At 42.2% G+C, this 17532-nt stretch overlaps 1 protein-coding gene across 6 annotated transcripts in view; it reads left to right on the top strand.

Moving 5' to 3' along the window:
• Positions 1 to 17532, top strand: part of NBEA (neurobeachin) — an 842868-nt gene that overhangs the window by 189698 nt on the left and 635638 nt on the right. For all 6 annotated transcript variants that reach the window (XM_045015913.1, XM_045015904.1, XM_045015899.1 and 3 more), the window contains exon 7: positions 7654 to 7773. In XM_045015913.1, the coding sequence (XP_044871848.1) occupies positions 7654 to 7773 (120 nt within the window). The remainder of the gene's footprint in view (positions 1 to 7653; positions 7774 to 17532) is intronic.

Raw genomic sequence — 17532 nt, 5'->3', positions numbered from 1 at the left:
GACTCCTACCTGGACTGGAGGCTGTCTGCAGATGCAGGAAGGCCATCATTGCATGAGTTGCACTTGATTCACTTTTTCAAGCTTTTCTTTATAAACATGAGGGCTAGAAGTATGTTTTTTAAGTAAACAAATGCTTAGACTGACATCACATGACTCTGGAAGCCAAAGCATTCAGTCCTGCCTAAAGGTGCAAATAAACCTCACTTAAGGGAGACAAATTTGAGGAGCTCAGCAGAGAATGGGAAATCGCATTTTTAAATGCCTAAACAATCCTCCTTGAGAAGTATTTCACTTTTGTGTCAAGCCATTGGAGTTGGGTTTGTAAGTGGAATTTGGAAGAGAATGACCAATTTTGTTTTTCAGTTAGCACCCTGGTTATTACTTAAACAAGGTATCTATATTTAACCTTTTTAAATGTTTCCTTCTAAACTAATCCTTCCAGTAGGGCTGCCAACCCTCCATGATTGTCCTGGAGTCTCCAGGACTTAAAGATGAATCTTTCATTAAAGATTGTCATGTGATGAAACCTCCAGGAATATGTCCAACCAAAATTGGCAACCCTACCTTCCAGTCCCTTATCATTCTTGTTACTTGTCTCTGAAATGTCTTCAGTTCTTCAGTTTCTTTTAGATAAAGAGGGGCATAGAAAATGACCACATTATTCCTGGTGTTGCTGTGTCGGAGTTCTCTGGAGATCAGAGGACTATTGCTTCTGTGGTTTGCAATATTAGCTCTGTGTATGCAGCCAGCCCAAAATTGGATAATATAAACATCTAATTCAATGCAAAATATTGCACTAATGTAAAATTATAATTGCACAGTTAAAATCATAAGTCAAAAAAATGCAGAAGTAAATCTTCTGAACTCTGTTGCACATGCTTTGTTGTATGTTGCAGCAGGAGAGACCCCCCCAAAAAGCAAATACTGTACTGTACCTGTATTGCATCTTAGAGGTAGGCACATTTGGGCTGCCCCACCCACAGGGCAGCCACTTATAGCAAGACACTGGGGCTGCCAGCCCAAGGCAGCTGGAGCCAGCCAGCACTGCAGGAGCGGTGCTGGGGTCTGAACTGCTTTCATCCCTTATGCTGTTTTTACACCCCCCTCCTGCCGCTGGGAGGGTGATGCACTGTTTTTACCACCCCGATTCCCTGGCTGGGAGGAGGACCCGCTGTTTTCTCACAGACACACCCAACTCTCTGCTGGGAGTGGGCAAGCTTGCAAACTTATGCTGGGGCTGAGTAGGGAGCTCAGCTGCTGCTGAGGCCTGGCCTAGCCTGGCTTTTCAGCCGCTGGATCTGGAGCCCGAACTGAACTTGTTCAGAGTTGCAAATGTTTCAGAGTTACAACCTCCATTCCCAAGGTGTCCATATCTCTGAGGTTCTAGTGTATATGCAATGTGGCTTAATTTAGCTCTTGGAACCAAAGAGGATGGATCTAGACTGTTCTCCTTGGTTCCAGATGACAGAACAAGGAGTAATGGTCTCAAGTTGCAGTCTATGATTCTGTGAACCCTTACTACTGCTTTTCTTGAGGTATAAAATTAACTGTGTAATACTATTTTGTATTAAATATAACTCTTTATGCTAAAGTTCTTGAAAGAAAAAATGTCCATGCTCAATAATGTTAACATTTAAATTGTCCCTACTGGAGTTTGTTTGCATACATACTTTTCTTAGACAGAGAAGGGGAGCAGCACTGCTGTTGTACGACCAGGAGATATTTTTCTGCAAATTGTGGTGTTTCCTTGTGAGCCCATAGGTTTATTGTGATGGCTGTATCTTCACAACAGAAAAAGTTGGAACATATATTTTAAATGAAAGCTTTGTTTTGAAGCTATAATAGAATGCAGTACAATTTTCGGGGACACTCGCCAAATTATAGGATTTACTGGTTTTGATTTTTTTATTATGTGTTTGTAATTTTATCCTGTTCCTGATTTTACGGTAGTGTGGTCAAAACATTTTTCACTCTGTTTAAGACCTTTTCAGTTTCCCTCATGCAAATTGTCCTAGCAATATCCCCCAACCCTGCAGAACTCAGCTCAGGTATAGTAGGAGTCTGAGTGGGTCTGCAAAGCTATGTTGAAACAAGAACTGGTGTTAAGTCACAGAGGGGCAATTCTAATTAGTCTGCTAAATGTTAACAGATGTCCACTGATGTGAGCTTAGTTTTCACTTGCCTATAACTTATTTAAAATCTTTCTCTTTCATGCAAGCAAATAAATTGCACTAATCCGCACTGAGGACTTATTTTTGTTGTAAAGAGGGGGAGAAAACCCAACAAAATTAGCATGTAGCTAGAATTTTGTTTGGAGTGTTTTTTTCTTTCCTTGCCAAAATGAATATCCACTGAACACATTTTGCTTAAACTTTTTTTTTGTTTGAATTAACAAAATCACCTTTGAGCAGGGCAAGAGACAGAATGGAAAACTTGTTTGCAATTTTTTTTATAAACTCAAGTGGTTTTAATACATACGATTGCACAGTCTTTTCCATAGCAGGAGTTATCACCACTCACTCTAGAATCCACAATGGCTGCTCTGTAATACTTGATCTATTTAATTTATTATATGTCTACATTTGCTGCTCTAGTGGAATATTAGTGCTTCCAATAGATGTATAAGAAAAATGGTTAAATGTGGCCCATAAATAGGATTACTAAAATTCCATCAATTTTAGGATTATATATCAAATGCTTCAGTTGGCAAGTGTAAGCAGGGCATTCAGCATGTAATTGATTTTAAACTTAATATTTCTTCGTTTCCAAATAGGCCTTTTTCATTCAAAAGAATTCTAGTTGTGACGTACAACTATATGTTCGGAATCAGGACACCTACCACTTAAATGCATCCACTTACGAGAGAGGAAAGAATGTAACCGTCCACAGCAACATTACAGTTTAGAACAGAAAATGAATGATGATTTTATATTAAAAAGAAAGAAACGTTCTTGTTTAAACTGTAGGGGGGGAATTAAGCTATGAAGAAGGTTAATACCAAGTTGAAAATTGGTCAGGATGTGTAGCATTTATTATCCCATCTCTTATATACAGTGCCATTGGATGTTTAATGGGCACAATTGATCAGGCCTGTACATTTATATTTTATTCAAAAGCCTGTACCACTTAGCTCATTAAGATAAATGTGAAATAATCCAAACTTGTCTCTGCAGCCTGAAGGGGGCATTTTTTTTCATGTTTGTTCTTTTTTTTTTTTTCCCCAAGAAGAAAAAAGCTTAAAGAAGAATATGGGAACTGCTGCCTGTGACATTTTAGACTGTATCCATGAGTACTAGCTTGTGGAGCGTGAGACGCCTAGGACTGAATTTTTTCATACTTAGAAGCATAAATTAAAAAATGTAGACAAAACTTTCACCACTCAAATAAGAGTTTAAGATATAGATAAATTAGGCACGGTAGGCACTTCTAAATTAGACAACTTTTGAAAGTCCTCCTTGAAACACATTCAGAAACTTATGACAACTTAAAATTATCGTATTTGTTTTTGTATGATCAGAAATTGAATATTAACACATCTTGCAAACACTTACTGATCATCATTCACTACAGTTTGTAGTTACGTGGACATGGAGGCAGAGGTGAGACGTTTAATGAAGAGTAACCCCTCCAGTCAGTTAAGCATTGTTTTATACTTTGAGAAAGAATTCTATCTAAATTTCCTATTTGGGTAAGGATGTTTAACTACAACAAACGGGATCGGGATGTGGGGAGACAGGTCACACTTCACCCATGAAGCTTCCACCCTGCTCCCCCATTGTCTTAGAGAAAGCAGGACTTAATAAAAGCCACTTGTTGAGTTCAAACAGATATAAAAGGGGAGGGTGCAGGGGGAACATTTTTTTTTCTCAGTGTATTTTTTTTAATGTCAATATTATCAACTAGCTTCTGGAATTTTAAAATTAAATATTGATGTCCATAAAAATACTAGTCTCAAACCATTTACTTCATAATATGTATACTATTTTGTCTTCACGGTCTGGTATTTGGATGCCTTGTAGGCATCCTATAAATTGATTAAATTATAATACTGTTTCTGGATTGTAGATATTTACTGTAGTTATTGGTCTGTAGCCAAGTCTGAAAAAGACCCTAATTTAAATGATCATAAGGAAATTTGGCAGAGGCTTAGAGATGCAATTAGACCAGACACATTAGAATTACTTATGTAGGATATTAAAAGGTTATCTTTAGAGTTGAGACACTGACTCACTCAGGGGAAAGTCATCCACTGGATATTATGTAAATCAAAACGTAAGCAGCTGGTGTGAAGATCCACTGAAAACCATGAAATCGGGTCAACCTAGAAAAGCCCATACTGCATGGATACATAATGTAATTGTTCTGAAGTCTGCCCAGTAATAAAATTTTCTTTCTTAACTTTATACTAATATTTTCAGCTTTATCATTCTAGGTCACTTTTTAAGGGTGGATCTAAAAAAAATGAACATATTTCTCCATATTGATCAAGTATCATAAAATAGTTTTTCAAGATTGTAACTAGAAAGGAAGTAAACTTTGAGTTGTCTGGAATTAGAAAAAACTGCATATCTGCATCAGCAGAGAGAATCTTGGATAGTCATATCCTCAAGAATAGGAACATTTAAGGAACTTTTCAGTGTAGGGTTTGTCTTCATTACAGTGCTAACCTGAGGTATAACATAAGTGTTGCCTCTAACCTGATTCCTGTCCACACATCAAAACCTCTGGTTAAAGTGGTGCTTTAACTTTGAGCTAGCTGGCCTGTCACAAGGTGTTGGTTGAAGTTCAAGTGCTATTGATTCTTAGGCTAGTTATGAAGTAGGGATACAACTACTTTGTGGAGCTCGAGTGTTTTGCAGTGTGATCATTCTCACTTGAACTAAGCTAATTCAAGAGGAGTTAGCTGAAGTGTAGATAACTTGAGTTAATTCTTCAATGAAGATATGCCCTTAGATACAGGATATATGAATACCAGAGTTTTGGACTTACCGATCAACTGGACACCCCCCGAACCAGAAGTAATCGGGCAGCAGCGGAGATGCACGAATGCACACACCCACACACATGCATGCAAATACTTTACTGCCTTGGAGATTTAACCCTGGGGCTCAGGACGTCAGCCCGGGGGGAAGGGAGGGTTAGGACTGCAGCCTCAGGGTGAAGAGGTGGGGTGGATGTCAGGGCTTCTGACTCTTGGGAGCACCATGGCTCAGGGCTTTAGATCTGGAGGCAGCGCTGGGGCTCGGGGATTCAGCCCTGTGGCTTTGTTCACAGCTTCTCAGCCCCGTAGGGGGCTCGGGGTTTTGGCTATGACGGGAACACTAGTTTCAGCCACAGCAGTCCCTCCCGTAGCTAAAGCCGTGAGCCCCGCACCCCACCCCAGATCAAAATGCCTGAGTCCTGGTGCTCCTGACAGTCAGAAGCCCTGACCGCACCTGCGGCTGCAGCCCCAACCCCCTCTCCCCAGTGGCTGAAGTCCATAATGTCTCATTCGGAGTTACGGACATTTCAGGGTTACGGACAACCTCCATTCCTGAGGTGTCTGTGACTCTGAGGTTCTACTGTACTAACAGTAGTTATTCTGCCCTTGACAAGTTTTTTTTCATTCTGAAATCTTTTGCTAACCAGGCTAAACCGCATGGGATACATAGCTTATTTTTAGGGTCTTACCAAATTCATGGCCATGAAAAACATGTCACAGACCATGAAATTAGATCCCCTGTGAAATCTAGCTGTTGGGAGGTGAGGGAGGGGCAGGGCTGGGGGTGTCAGCCAGGGTCTCCTTCGTTTCGCCAGGCTGGGGAAGGATGGGACTTCCTCTTCTCCTGCATGGCTGCTCTTGGGGGGAGATCAGACCCACCTCTGGGTACCTCCCTGGCTGCAGGAAGCTCTGTGGCTGCTACCAGCTCTAAAGGCTCCCAGCGGCACAAGGGAGATCAGACCCAGATTCAGGAAGCTCTGCAGCTCTGAAGGCAGCACAAAATTGAGGGTGGTAATCCCCCAACCTCCTTACATTAGCTTTGTGACCCCCATGATCCCCTTTTGGGTCGGGACTCCCACGGTTACAACACTGAAATTTCAGATGTAAACATCTGAAAACGTGAAATTGACCCATTTTAAAACACTCTGGCCATGAAATTGATCACAATGGACCGCGAATTTGGTAGAGCCCCACTTATTTTCATGTGGATCTAAGGGATACAGTGCTTAAACGTTCCTCTAGCATACCATTTTACTCATAAAAGGTAGTGTGGAGGATTATCCCTGAACAAGAGTTATCAGCGAAGACAAGTAATCTTGATAGTTAACACCCGTAAGCTCAATCAATGGCACTTGATAGAAATACAAAACATTGTTCTAAATAAGATGGGATCACTTAATACAGTAGTGGAAGATTTGTTCCTGAAACATCAGAATCCTGGCACTAATACCGTGTATGAAGTGAGCTGATGAAGGGTAAAAAAAACACTTCCTTCACAGCTAGTGATGAACCATTTGTAGCCACCCCACAGTAGGTGAAGTTAAAGCCAACGTTTGCAAAATAAGCAGTAATTTTAGAAAAAAAAAACCACAACAACAACAACTTCAGTATGGATTGACCTTTGGTATCACAGAACTGCTTGATCTTTCTTCTAGTGAATGCTTACCCATTTAGTGAATACATTTTTAATCCAGGTCAATCTGGAGAAGACATGCAATAGTTCCCAAAACATGGAGTGTTACTTTCAAGACAGGCCAACTCTAACCAATTGACTGTTATCTGTATCTGCATTGTTAAAACAAATAAGCAAACAAAAAAGTTGACCAGGTGATCAGTTGCAAACTGAAGAGTTGAAGCTTTAAATGCTATTCCAGATGTCTGGTTTTATGTTTATTCTGAAGGACAGCTTTAGATGATTTTTAAATGTGTATACTAAAACTTGTTTACCATGGAGACTCAGGTATGAATTGCTGAGTAACTTCTGTAGTTGCTCCTCCTTTAGGCTGACAGATATCAAAAAATAATTGTTAATGAATAATTATCACTGAATGGTGGGCTGTTTCCAGTAATGTTCCACAGAGATTGGTTCTAGTTCCAGTGCTATTCAATATTTTCTTCAGTGATCTGGAAGATAAAATCACCTCTGATTAAAAAAATTAGTGGATGACTACACACACATTAGCCAAGTGGTTAGTAATTCTGAGAACAGGGTAGTCACACAGAGTAATCAGAATCACCTGCGAGGCGGGGCCAATTCAGACAATATGTTTTTAATACAATATTCAACATGATATGCTTTATTATTAAATGGTCTTTAGACATGCAGATCTTATAAAAATAAAAGGGTATTATAGCTAAGTTTAAAACATAATTTTCTATCTGAACTTCCTTGTTCATGTTTTGTGTGCAGAACAAAAGTTAGTTAAATTGTACTTTAAAAAACCACATCTATATAGTGATTATATGTACAATTTTTGGACCTGATTCTGCAAAGAGATCCCAGTGGCCAGGTACTTAAATGTGAAGTCTTACTGATTTAAAATGACTCTCTTTGGGGATGCAAGGATTCCTACTCCTACATTACTTTACAGGATTGGAGTCAAACATGATATGTTGATTGTTAGCATTTAATAATAATGTTGTATAACAATATCTTTTCAAATTATTTTTAGTGGTACATGATCAGCATTGTGCACATCTACAATCGTTGGAGAAACAGTGAAATTCGGTGTTACGTTAATGGTCAACTGGTATCCTATGGTGATATGGCTTGGCATGTTAACACAAACGATGTAAGAGATTTTTCCTTTCCTTTTCTTTAGTGACTGTTTGCTATCCTCTCAAGTGCATGCATAGGACCATAATTCATTTGTACATTCCTATTTGGTTAAAAAATAGGATTGTATAAATAACAGGCATGTTTATTTCCTTAAATTTTTTTTTAATTTCTTAAAAAGAAAAAAAAATCAAGAATTGGGTTCTACTAGAGTTATTCCTTTTTTAGTTATATATTTTAATAGAACATCTGGGGTTAGATGTATTTCTTATCTTTATTAGCATATAAGCTCTTATGTTGAGACTATTTTGAAGAGAGATGAATATGAAATTCACAAACTTCAATGTGTTTTCAGATTATAGAAGATATTTTAATGTATTATAATATATACAGACCCTGGATAACACAATGGATTGGAAATTATCTTTTTTTACCTGTGGGACATTAATTTTATAATATAGGTTTTCCATGAAATAGCTAAAATTCAATTTAAACATTATATCTGAGTGACAGAAAATGTTGAGTCTAATTCAACCAAGTTACCACACATGTCTCATAATAAAAATTAGTTCACTTGTGTTGCATATCTGGAGTTCTTATACTGTGTTCAGTCCAGATTGAAACATTTCAAATCAATTTTAAAGATTAAATATCCCCAGTTCAGAGGTGGAAAATGGAGGCAAAGAGAAATTAAATTACATGCCTTAGTCATGTTATAATGTGTGTAGCAGGTCCAGGAACTCGGATCTTTGTAGTCTGAATTCTGTTTCTTAATAACAAGATTGTCTTTCATGCCTTGTATCAGTTGGCTTGATGTTAATGAAGTGCCAATTGTGGCACCACAGTTAAACATGTTGAGTTTTTTGTGTTAAAGCAGGGATTCAATCTTTTTGTTGTGTATGTAAAATGCAACATATTCTCCACAAAATTACAGCACTACTTTTTGGTTGCTGAATGAAATGAATGAGAATTCATAAATAAATCTGTTTGTTTTGAGTTAAGATCAATTTTAAAACAGGTCCTTTACATAATATAGCAACACGTTTCATCCCCATCTCAATGGGAGGTGTGGGTGATTGGACTGCCTCCATGAGACACAGCATGTGGAAGTGAAGTGGAGGTGGGAGTATATGCTTGGTGAAGCAGCAGCCAGACCCCTTCTCCTCCTGATGTCCTCCACCTCTTATTGGCTGGGCTGTTTGGCTCTCATGCGCCCCTTCACCTCATCCTGATCTATTTAAACTCATCATGGGGTTTTCAAAGGCCTCTTGCTGTTTTCAGCAGTCCCTTCCTCATTCCCCTTAGTTGTAGAACAAGAGCTGTGTTCTTCAGGAAGCTGCAGTCTGACTCACTGCCTATTTGGTCCATTGGCCCAAATTGGCCAAGTTCTGCTGATATTTTTTTGACTTCCTCACAAAGTCATGGAGGCACGGTTGAGTTGAAAGGAAATAGCCTTGATAGTTTACGATTAGGAAAAGTAAGACTGTTTGTTTAGCTCATTGCAATTTGTGGCTGGTGTTCAGTATGGACAAAAACTACGAGGGCCAGCTCCCAGAGGTAAATGAAAGCTGGGATTTTGTAGGTGGACAGTGTTCCTCTAGGAAAAGGGGGTACCTGAAATACTTGTGAACTGCAGTTCCTGCTTTGATACTCTCTTCCCCCTCCTCCCATGTCTCATGGAAGGTCTATTCCAAGTTCTTGATTATATGATGGGATCTGGTGACCCCACTCTGAACCCAGTTAAATGCCAGGTATGTGAGAGTGGGGATAGGCATATAGTGATCTCTCCCATGTGGTGTTAAATTTGAGGCTTGCCACTTAATGACAGACACAGAGATGGATTTCATTTGCCTGTTTAGCCTGATTGCTTGTAGTGTAGATGTAACCTATTTGGCAATCAAAGGATGATCTTCCCCTGTTTGTGTACACATGCTTGTGCTTGCTTGATGAGAGCTTGTATGAGTATAAATAGAAGTGTAGCCATGGTAGCATGACAGTGGAGTCATGGCTGAGCTGTGCGGAGTACAAACCTACCTGAAACCAGTGGGTATGTGTTCAGCATGGCTAACCCATGCCTCCTTCACCTCTCCCGGTGCTACCACAGCTATGCTGCTATTTATACTGACTCTCTAGCTCTCATCAAGCAAGTGCAAGTATGCATACACAAACTGGGGAATCATGCCCCTAGCTCACAGAGTAGATGTAGCCTTTGTTAATTCATTTGAAATCTTGTGTATAGGCTACATTTGAAGACATTATTAAGATTACTAGTAATTGTTTACTGCTGTTCTTCATAATTGAAGGAATTTGCTTCAGCAGAGGCTGAGGAATAATATTCGACTAGAGAGGATTCCATGAAGAATTGCCATCTTTCAAATTTAAGACCATCTCACAATGTTCTCAGTGGGACTGAGAGAAAGCTGCCCTTAACAAAGATGGATCTTGCTTCCATACATATCTTCTCATAGAGCTCCTCTTCACCTCCTGACATAGAGGTACCTGCTTCTCTGACAGGGAGTTTGCTTTCTTTGGGAATTATTGGAGGCAGTGGCCATTTTGATAGAGGACCATTATTTTGCGTTTCTCTTAAGGTTTTCTGCCTCAGTATCTGCTGGTAAACTTTCAGCTATGAAAACTAATGGCAAAAATGACCATTAATCCTCAGTATTTCTTTAAAAAAATATTAATTGTACTAGATCTATACAACAGGTAGGGCAGGAAGAATTTTTATGGGGCAGTATATAGCATAATGTGGAGGTCAGGATTGTCCTTTGTACCGCCCCAGATTCTGTGTGAGAGAGTGACTGCCCCATTCCTGTGCAGCCTGCCCCTCAGCTTGGTCTTCCTGCTCACAATGCAACCAGTCTGTGTCACCTCTTCAAGTTCTTTCCCCTATGCCACCACTTCCCCTTTCCCCCACCCCTCTGTCTGGCACAGTGGCTCCTTTCATATCCCACCACCTGACCTACTTGCTCCTCCCATATCCCACCAGCTGACCTACTTGCTCCTACAGGGATGCCAGAGCCTTATTCAAGCTCTGGCATAAGTGATATCTGACAATGTAGGAAGGATTCAGATATAAATATCTTAAGCTACCTTCACCCCCAGCAGATTTTGAGAAGGGTTTTGAACTTTGAGAAATCCACCCTTCCAACTCTTCTTTCCTATCTTTTTTTCCTGCAAAGATCCTTCTCATCACCCACTTTGAGATAACATGCTTCTTAATCAGCATGGGAGCAATGGTAGAAGATTCCTAGCAGCATAAAAGAATCCTCTTTCCAAATGGCAGGCAGTGCTTGTCACCTTAAATCAGCGGTTCTCAGCCTTTGTCTTTCTGAGGCCCCCTCAACATGCCATAAAAACTCCACAGCCCAACTGTGCCACAACAACTGTTTTTCTGCATATGCAACCCAGGGCACAGCATTAAGGGGTAGCAAGTAGGCAGTTGCCCAGAGCCCCACGCCACAGGGGGCACTCTGAAGCTAAGTTCCTCAGGCTTCAGCTTTAGTCCATGGTACTTGGGCTCGGGGTCTCAGGCTGCAGTCCTGCGTGGTGGGGCTTTGGCTTTCTGCCCTGGGCCCCAGTGAGTCTAATACTGGTCATGTTTGGAGGACCCCCTGAAACCTGTTTGAAGCCCCCAGGGGGCCTCAGACCCCTGGTTGAGAACCACTGTCTTAAATAATAAAGTATTATTTTACATAGATAATTGTTCATGGATGAAAAGATACATAAAACATAAGATTTCTAGAATATATTTCCCAGTAGTGCTAAATTTTTTAACTATATGCAAAGATTTTCTTGCTCAAGATGTTCAATTCTATATAGCTCTTCTTGGCAAATGTATTAATAGTTCTTACTTCATCTGCATAGATTTCAGGACATGTTACTGATTGAATGGTACAGAATTCAAATGTAAGGGGTCTTTTCAGTAAATCTGTTTTCCAGAATAGTCTTATTTCTCTTTTCTATTATTAAATCCGGCTGTGTATCTCTAATTGGATGACTCAATCAAACTTCTGTCCCTTTGATTAGAATGTAAATATAGTGCCACAGCTTTTGCTAATTGGTGATTCTCAAGTTATGTTAAAGATAGTCTTTATAGAATTTGTAAATGAAATATTCTTTCCGGAAATAAATTATTTTTCAGTCATGATTTGGAATCTTAATGCACACAAGAGGAAACATTGCTTTGTATGCCTTTTGTATTTTTAAAAAACAAACAAAAGTCCCGGCAACAACCAAAACCATTGAGAAAAGGAGATAAGTTAATTGAGTTAATTTTAATAAGTTAATTTTAGAGGAACTTGACATAGTTAGAAACCAGTTAGACTCCCTCATTTAAACACAAGCTAATAAACCACTCCTTCCTAATTTGGTGTCAGCTTTTTGAGCAGGGTAATAAATGGCAAGTGAACATTCAAAAGGCCACTTTGAGAGTGGAGAAAGAGGGAGACCATTTAATTTGTTTTAAAAAGAACATCTTCCTTCTCACTCTGTAAATAGAATACTTAGCTCAATTAAAATAGCACTTCTTCAAGTGATAGTCTACATGCCATCCACTCATGGTATTGTGTGCCTCCTGTTGCCAGAAATCAGAACCTTTTTCCTGCTAGCTGTCCCCTGTTGGTCCTTGGATGCTCAGAGAATGTCTGCCCCCCAGCCGATCCCCTGAGGGAATAAAAGGGTGGTGCAGACCAACTGCTACTCAGTTCCTTCTAATGCAGCCTTAGGCTACAGACAGAACATTTTAGCAGTCCATTATCTTTGTTTTAAACTCACTATTTAGTCTTTTGTAAATATTTGTTGTTTTAGTCAGTTAGCTTTAGATTAGTTTTGTTAGTACAGTCGAACCCATTTATGTCGACCTCGGTTAACTTGCCAATCCTGTTAAGTCGACGGTTTACAAGTGGAACCGCCAGACTCCCTCTTTGGCTTATGAGTTTCTCATCTCTTATGTCGATTTGCCGAACCCTAATATCTCGAGCCCGTCCCCGACCCACCGTGTCCCCAGCCGCCGGCTCCCCGGCTCTCCAGCCGCGCGGTTCCCCAGCCGCCCGCTTCCCGCGTCCCCAGCCGCCGGCTCCCCGGCTCTCCAGCCGCGCGGTTCCCCAGCCGCCCGCTTCCCGCGTCCCCAGCCGCCCGGCTCCCCGCGTCCCCGACCCACCGTGTCCCCAGCCGCCCGCTCCCCGGCTCCCCAGCCCCGCGGTTCCCCGCTTCGCCGTCCGCCCGTCCGCCCGGCTCCGCTTCCCCGCCCGCCCCCGCATACCCGGTCCCTGCCTGTCCCCGCCCGCCCGGCCCGCATACCTGGTCCCTGCCCGTCCCCGCCCCACATACCTGGTCCCGGCTTCTCCTGCCGCCCGCCCGCCGGCTCCGCTTCCCCGCCCGCCGGTCCCCGCTTCCCCGCCCCGCATACCCGGTCCCTGCCTGTCCCCGCCCGCCCGCCCGGCCCGCATACCTGGTCCCCGCCCGTCCCCGCCCGTCCCCGCCCCACATACCTGGTCCCGGCTTCTCCTGCCACCCGCCCGCCGGCTCCGCTTCCCCGCCCGCCGGTCCCCGCTTCCCCGCCCCGCATACCCGGTCCCTGCCTGTCCCCGCCCGCCCGCCCGGCCCGCATACCTGGTCCCTGCCCGTCCCCACCCCACATACCTGGTCCCGGCTTCGCCTGCCGCCCGCCCGCCGGCTCCGCTTCCCCGCCCGCCCGTCCGTCCGTCCGTTCGTCCGTCCGCCCGGCTCCGCTTTGCCGGATCCAGCCACGTGCAGGCAGCGCGGTAAGGGGGCAGGGAGGGGGTGGGGGGGTGGATAGGGGTTTATCTCGATCATTGGTTATCTCGATGGCTTTTGGCAAACCCCTAGGCCGTCGAGATAACAGGGTTTAACTGTATTTTAGTTTTAATTAGTATTTTGAGATAGGTTTAACATTGTTAGGTACGGGCAATGGATAATAGAACAGCTATGATGGCTCCTAAATCTCCATGTTCTAAGATATGTCTTTCATGTAGGGTTGCTATGCTGGTCAGAGACACTCAAAAAAAAAAAGTTTTTATTGTCTAGGGGACTGGTATATTCCTAGTAGATTATGTTATGTTGGCAAGTGGTCTCAAAAAGAACAAGGAAATTAAACTCAGGATGTGTTTCCTGAACAGATCCATGAGACCTGAATCAGATCCTGCTCAGTCAGATCAGTCTGTCTCCAGTGTTCCCTATACAAATAATGCTCCTGCAGCAGTTAAAAGATCTATGGCTGAGAAGGGACACATTTCAATCTCCTGGTCCTTCAAAAAAAAAAAAGACAAGATTACCTCAAACTGCTGCTTTGGAAGGGACTTTATGGCATAGAAAAGTGCCCACAAAAGCCCTGAAGGATATCTGAGAGATTGTACCATTAAAGAGAGAGTTGTCTGAACACTGAGGCTTCATTATGGCCTCTGAAGGTTACTGTACCTTCTACTAGAGGCATACCATCAATATGCAAGGATTCAGTACTGAGTTACTCCTGGGGGAATTCTGCGCCACTGCACAATGCAGAATTTTGCAGAAATTAATGTGCGTGCAGAATTTCCTTTCCCCTGCAGAAATGGGCTACAGTGCTGCTAGCGTTACTAGGGACTTCTGGCCCCACCAGAGCCCAGCTCACACATAGAAGACACTGATGGGGGAAGAGAGAGGGAGCTAGAGGGTTCCTGGCAGCCGCAGTTCCCAGCATGCCCTGAGGGAAGGAAAGTGCGGTGTACAGGAAACTATGTGCAAGCCTGGGACCAAGTATCAGGCTGTTTCTCCCTCTGGATCCCTGGGCTCTGGGTGGGGAGGGGGCAGGTATCAGGGCAAGGGGGCCCCACAGCTGGGCTCTAGTGGGGAGGGGGTTTGGGGCCCCTGCAGCTAGACTCTGAGGCGGGAGAGCTCCCTGGCAAAGCTAGGCTCAGGGGTGGGGGGAAAGGTGGCAGAGAAACAGGAACTAGGTTGTCATAGGGATTTCTTTAACTCTCTACTCCTGGGGGAAATGTTGTATGTCTGTATTGGTACAAACATACTTGCTGTCAAGTATTTTGAAATAAATTATCAAAATAATTGAAACTGGCATGATTATGTAGTGTTATTTTGACAAATGAAATTTGCAGAATTTTAAAATATTGTGTGCAGAATTTTTTTAAAATTTTTTGGCGCAGAATGCCCTCAAGAGTGTACTGAGTGCACAGGCAGCATCTAAGGTCAAAGATGCTGCCTCTATGATACCTTTCTCATCAGTATTGCATACACTGTTACTAATTTGGTTATACATCTCCAGCACTGGTACCAATTTCTTCATCACCTTCATTGATGGTACTATCAGATTTAGTGGTATCTGATCATCCAGAATCTTCTCTATCAGCTCATGCTGCCATTCCATTATCAGTACTGTGTAGCAGTGACTCAGCAGTGTAGTCTGTTATACATGTGACTGCAGGATCTGGTATTCACTTAATGAAGACTCCTCAAAGATTTGCTCCTTATTCAGAAGAATGTGCATTATCAGTTTCTGATGCAAATTTGGAGCAATCTCCTCCTTACTCACTTGCTTATCTTTCATCAGAGGTTCATCCTAAAACCATACCTCAGAAGTCTTCTCTCAAGGATTATGAACGTTCTCATGCTTCACCCTTATGAGCAACCTCCTGATTTGAAGGGTTAACAGCAACTTCTTCCTTATCACTGGTTGATTATATACATTTTCAAGAGGATTGCAGCAGCTCTGGAAATACCAATTGAGGTGGTTTCTGACAAATATCATAGGCTTTTAGATATTTTATATTCTTTTGCTCATGACAGAGTAGCCATGCCCTAAATGACTAGTTAATAGAACCAGTGCAAACTTTATGGCCAACCTCACCAGTTATTGCAGCTACATCAAAGAAAGCTGATCGGACATATCAAGTTCCGAGAGAAAACTTAGAAACATTTTATACCAGTCCATTGCCCAAGTCTTTGGTGGTCATTGCTGCTCCAGAGCACACAAAGCAGCTCCTTATAAAATGACTCCCAAGAACAAGGAGCCTGTGAGTATGTCTCTACTGCAATTAAAAATCTATGGCTGGCCCATGCCAGCTGACTTGGGCTTGTGGGATCTGTACTTTTGGGCTAGAGCTTGAGCTCTGGGACCCACCCCCTTTACAGAATGCCAGAGCCTGGTCTCCAGCTCAAGCCTGAACATCTTAATCTTTTGGGTAGAAAGAGGTATTCCTTGGCTATACTCCAAACAAGCATTTGTTACTTATCATGCTCTTCTATCTAGATATAATTGTCTGTTGGCAAAAACTGTTAGCATTTTTGGATAAAGTACCTCAGGAATCTCAACAAGAAATGCAGATTGTTGTTAATGAAGGACTTTTAGTCTTCAGAATTGCTTTACAAACAGCTACAGATGCAGCTGACCTGTTTAGTTGCATTGGTGATAGTCATGACAAGAGCTTCATGGCTTCAGGCCTCTGTCTTTCCACTTGATGTTCAGAATACAGTGGAAGAATTACCTTTTGAAGGAACAAATTTATACAGTCCCAAGACTCATGATTCATTGCATACTGTGAAGGTTTCAAGAGCTGCCTAAAAGATCCTTGGAATTTATAATTCACAAATCAGAAAGAGACAGTACAGACAGTCTAATTACAGGCGACTATGATGCTTCACAGAGGTACTCAAGATTGTGAGGAACCTCACTATCACCCACCTTTAGCATCAGGAAGCCTTGTTTGTGCCTGCTGTGGGTCAGCTCCTCGACTTATAGACTTTAAGGTCAGAAAGGACCATTATGATCATCTAGTCTGACCTCCTGCACAAGGCAGGCCACAGAATCTCACTGACCCACTCCTGTAACAAACCCCTAACCTATGTCTGAGTTATTGAAGTCCTCAAATCATGGTTTAAAGACCTCAAGATGCAGAGAATCCTCCAGCAAGTGACCCGTGCCCCATGTTGCAGAGGAAGGCGAAAAACCTCCAGGGCCTCTGCCAATCTGCCCCGGAGGAAAATTCCTTCCCGACCCCAAATATGACGATCAATTAAACCCTGAGCATGTGGGCAAGACTCACCGGCCAGCACCCAGGAAAGAATTCTTTTTAGTAACTCAGATCCCACCCCATCTAATATCTCATCACAGACCATTGGTCATATTTACCTGCTAATAATCAAAGATCAATTAATTGCCAAAATTAGGCTATCCCATCATACCATCCCCTCCATAAACTTATCAAGCTTAATCTTGAAGCCAGATATGTCTTTTGCCCCCACAACTCCCCTTGGAAGGCTGTTCTAGAAGTTCACTCCTCTAATGGTTAGAAACCTTCATCTAATTTGAAGTCTAAACTTCCTAGTGTCCACTTTACATCCATTTGTTCTTGTGTCCACATTGCTACTAAGCTTAAATAATTCCTCTCCCTCCCTGATATTTATCCCTCTGATATATTTATAAAGAGCAATCATATCTCCCCTCAGCCTTCTTTTGGTTAGGCTAAACAAGCCAAGCTCTTTGAGTCTCCTTTCATAAGACAGGCTAAGGACAACACAAGCACTCCCCTCAAGGCCTAAAAGGCCACTGCCACACTACAGGTTAACAATTGGCACACTCCAACCCTCTGAGCTCTCTGTGTGGTATCCAGGCACTGGTCTACTGGACAATCACAATATTCACAGATTTTTAGCTTCTAAAGAAACAGTACACTCTAATTTACCAGTTCCAGCTCAGATCATTGCTTAATACGCAGCAATTATACTAGATTTCATTGTAAACGTGTCTTTAACAAAGTAT

The sequence above is a fragment of the Mauremys mutica genome, chromosome 1 (assembly GCF_020497125.1).
Source record: "Mauremys mutica isolate MM-2020 ecotype Southern chromosome 1, ASM2049712v1, whole genome shotgun sequence".
NCBI classification, from domain to species: Eukaryota; Metazoa; Chordata; order Testudines; family Geoemydidae; genus Mauremys; species Mauremys mutica.
The sequence above is the reverse complement of the archived record's forward strand: the minus strand, read 5'-3'. Positions and strand labels throughout refer to the sequence as shown.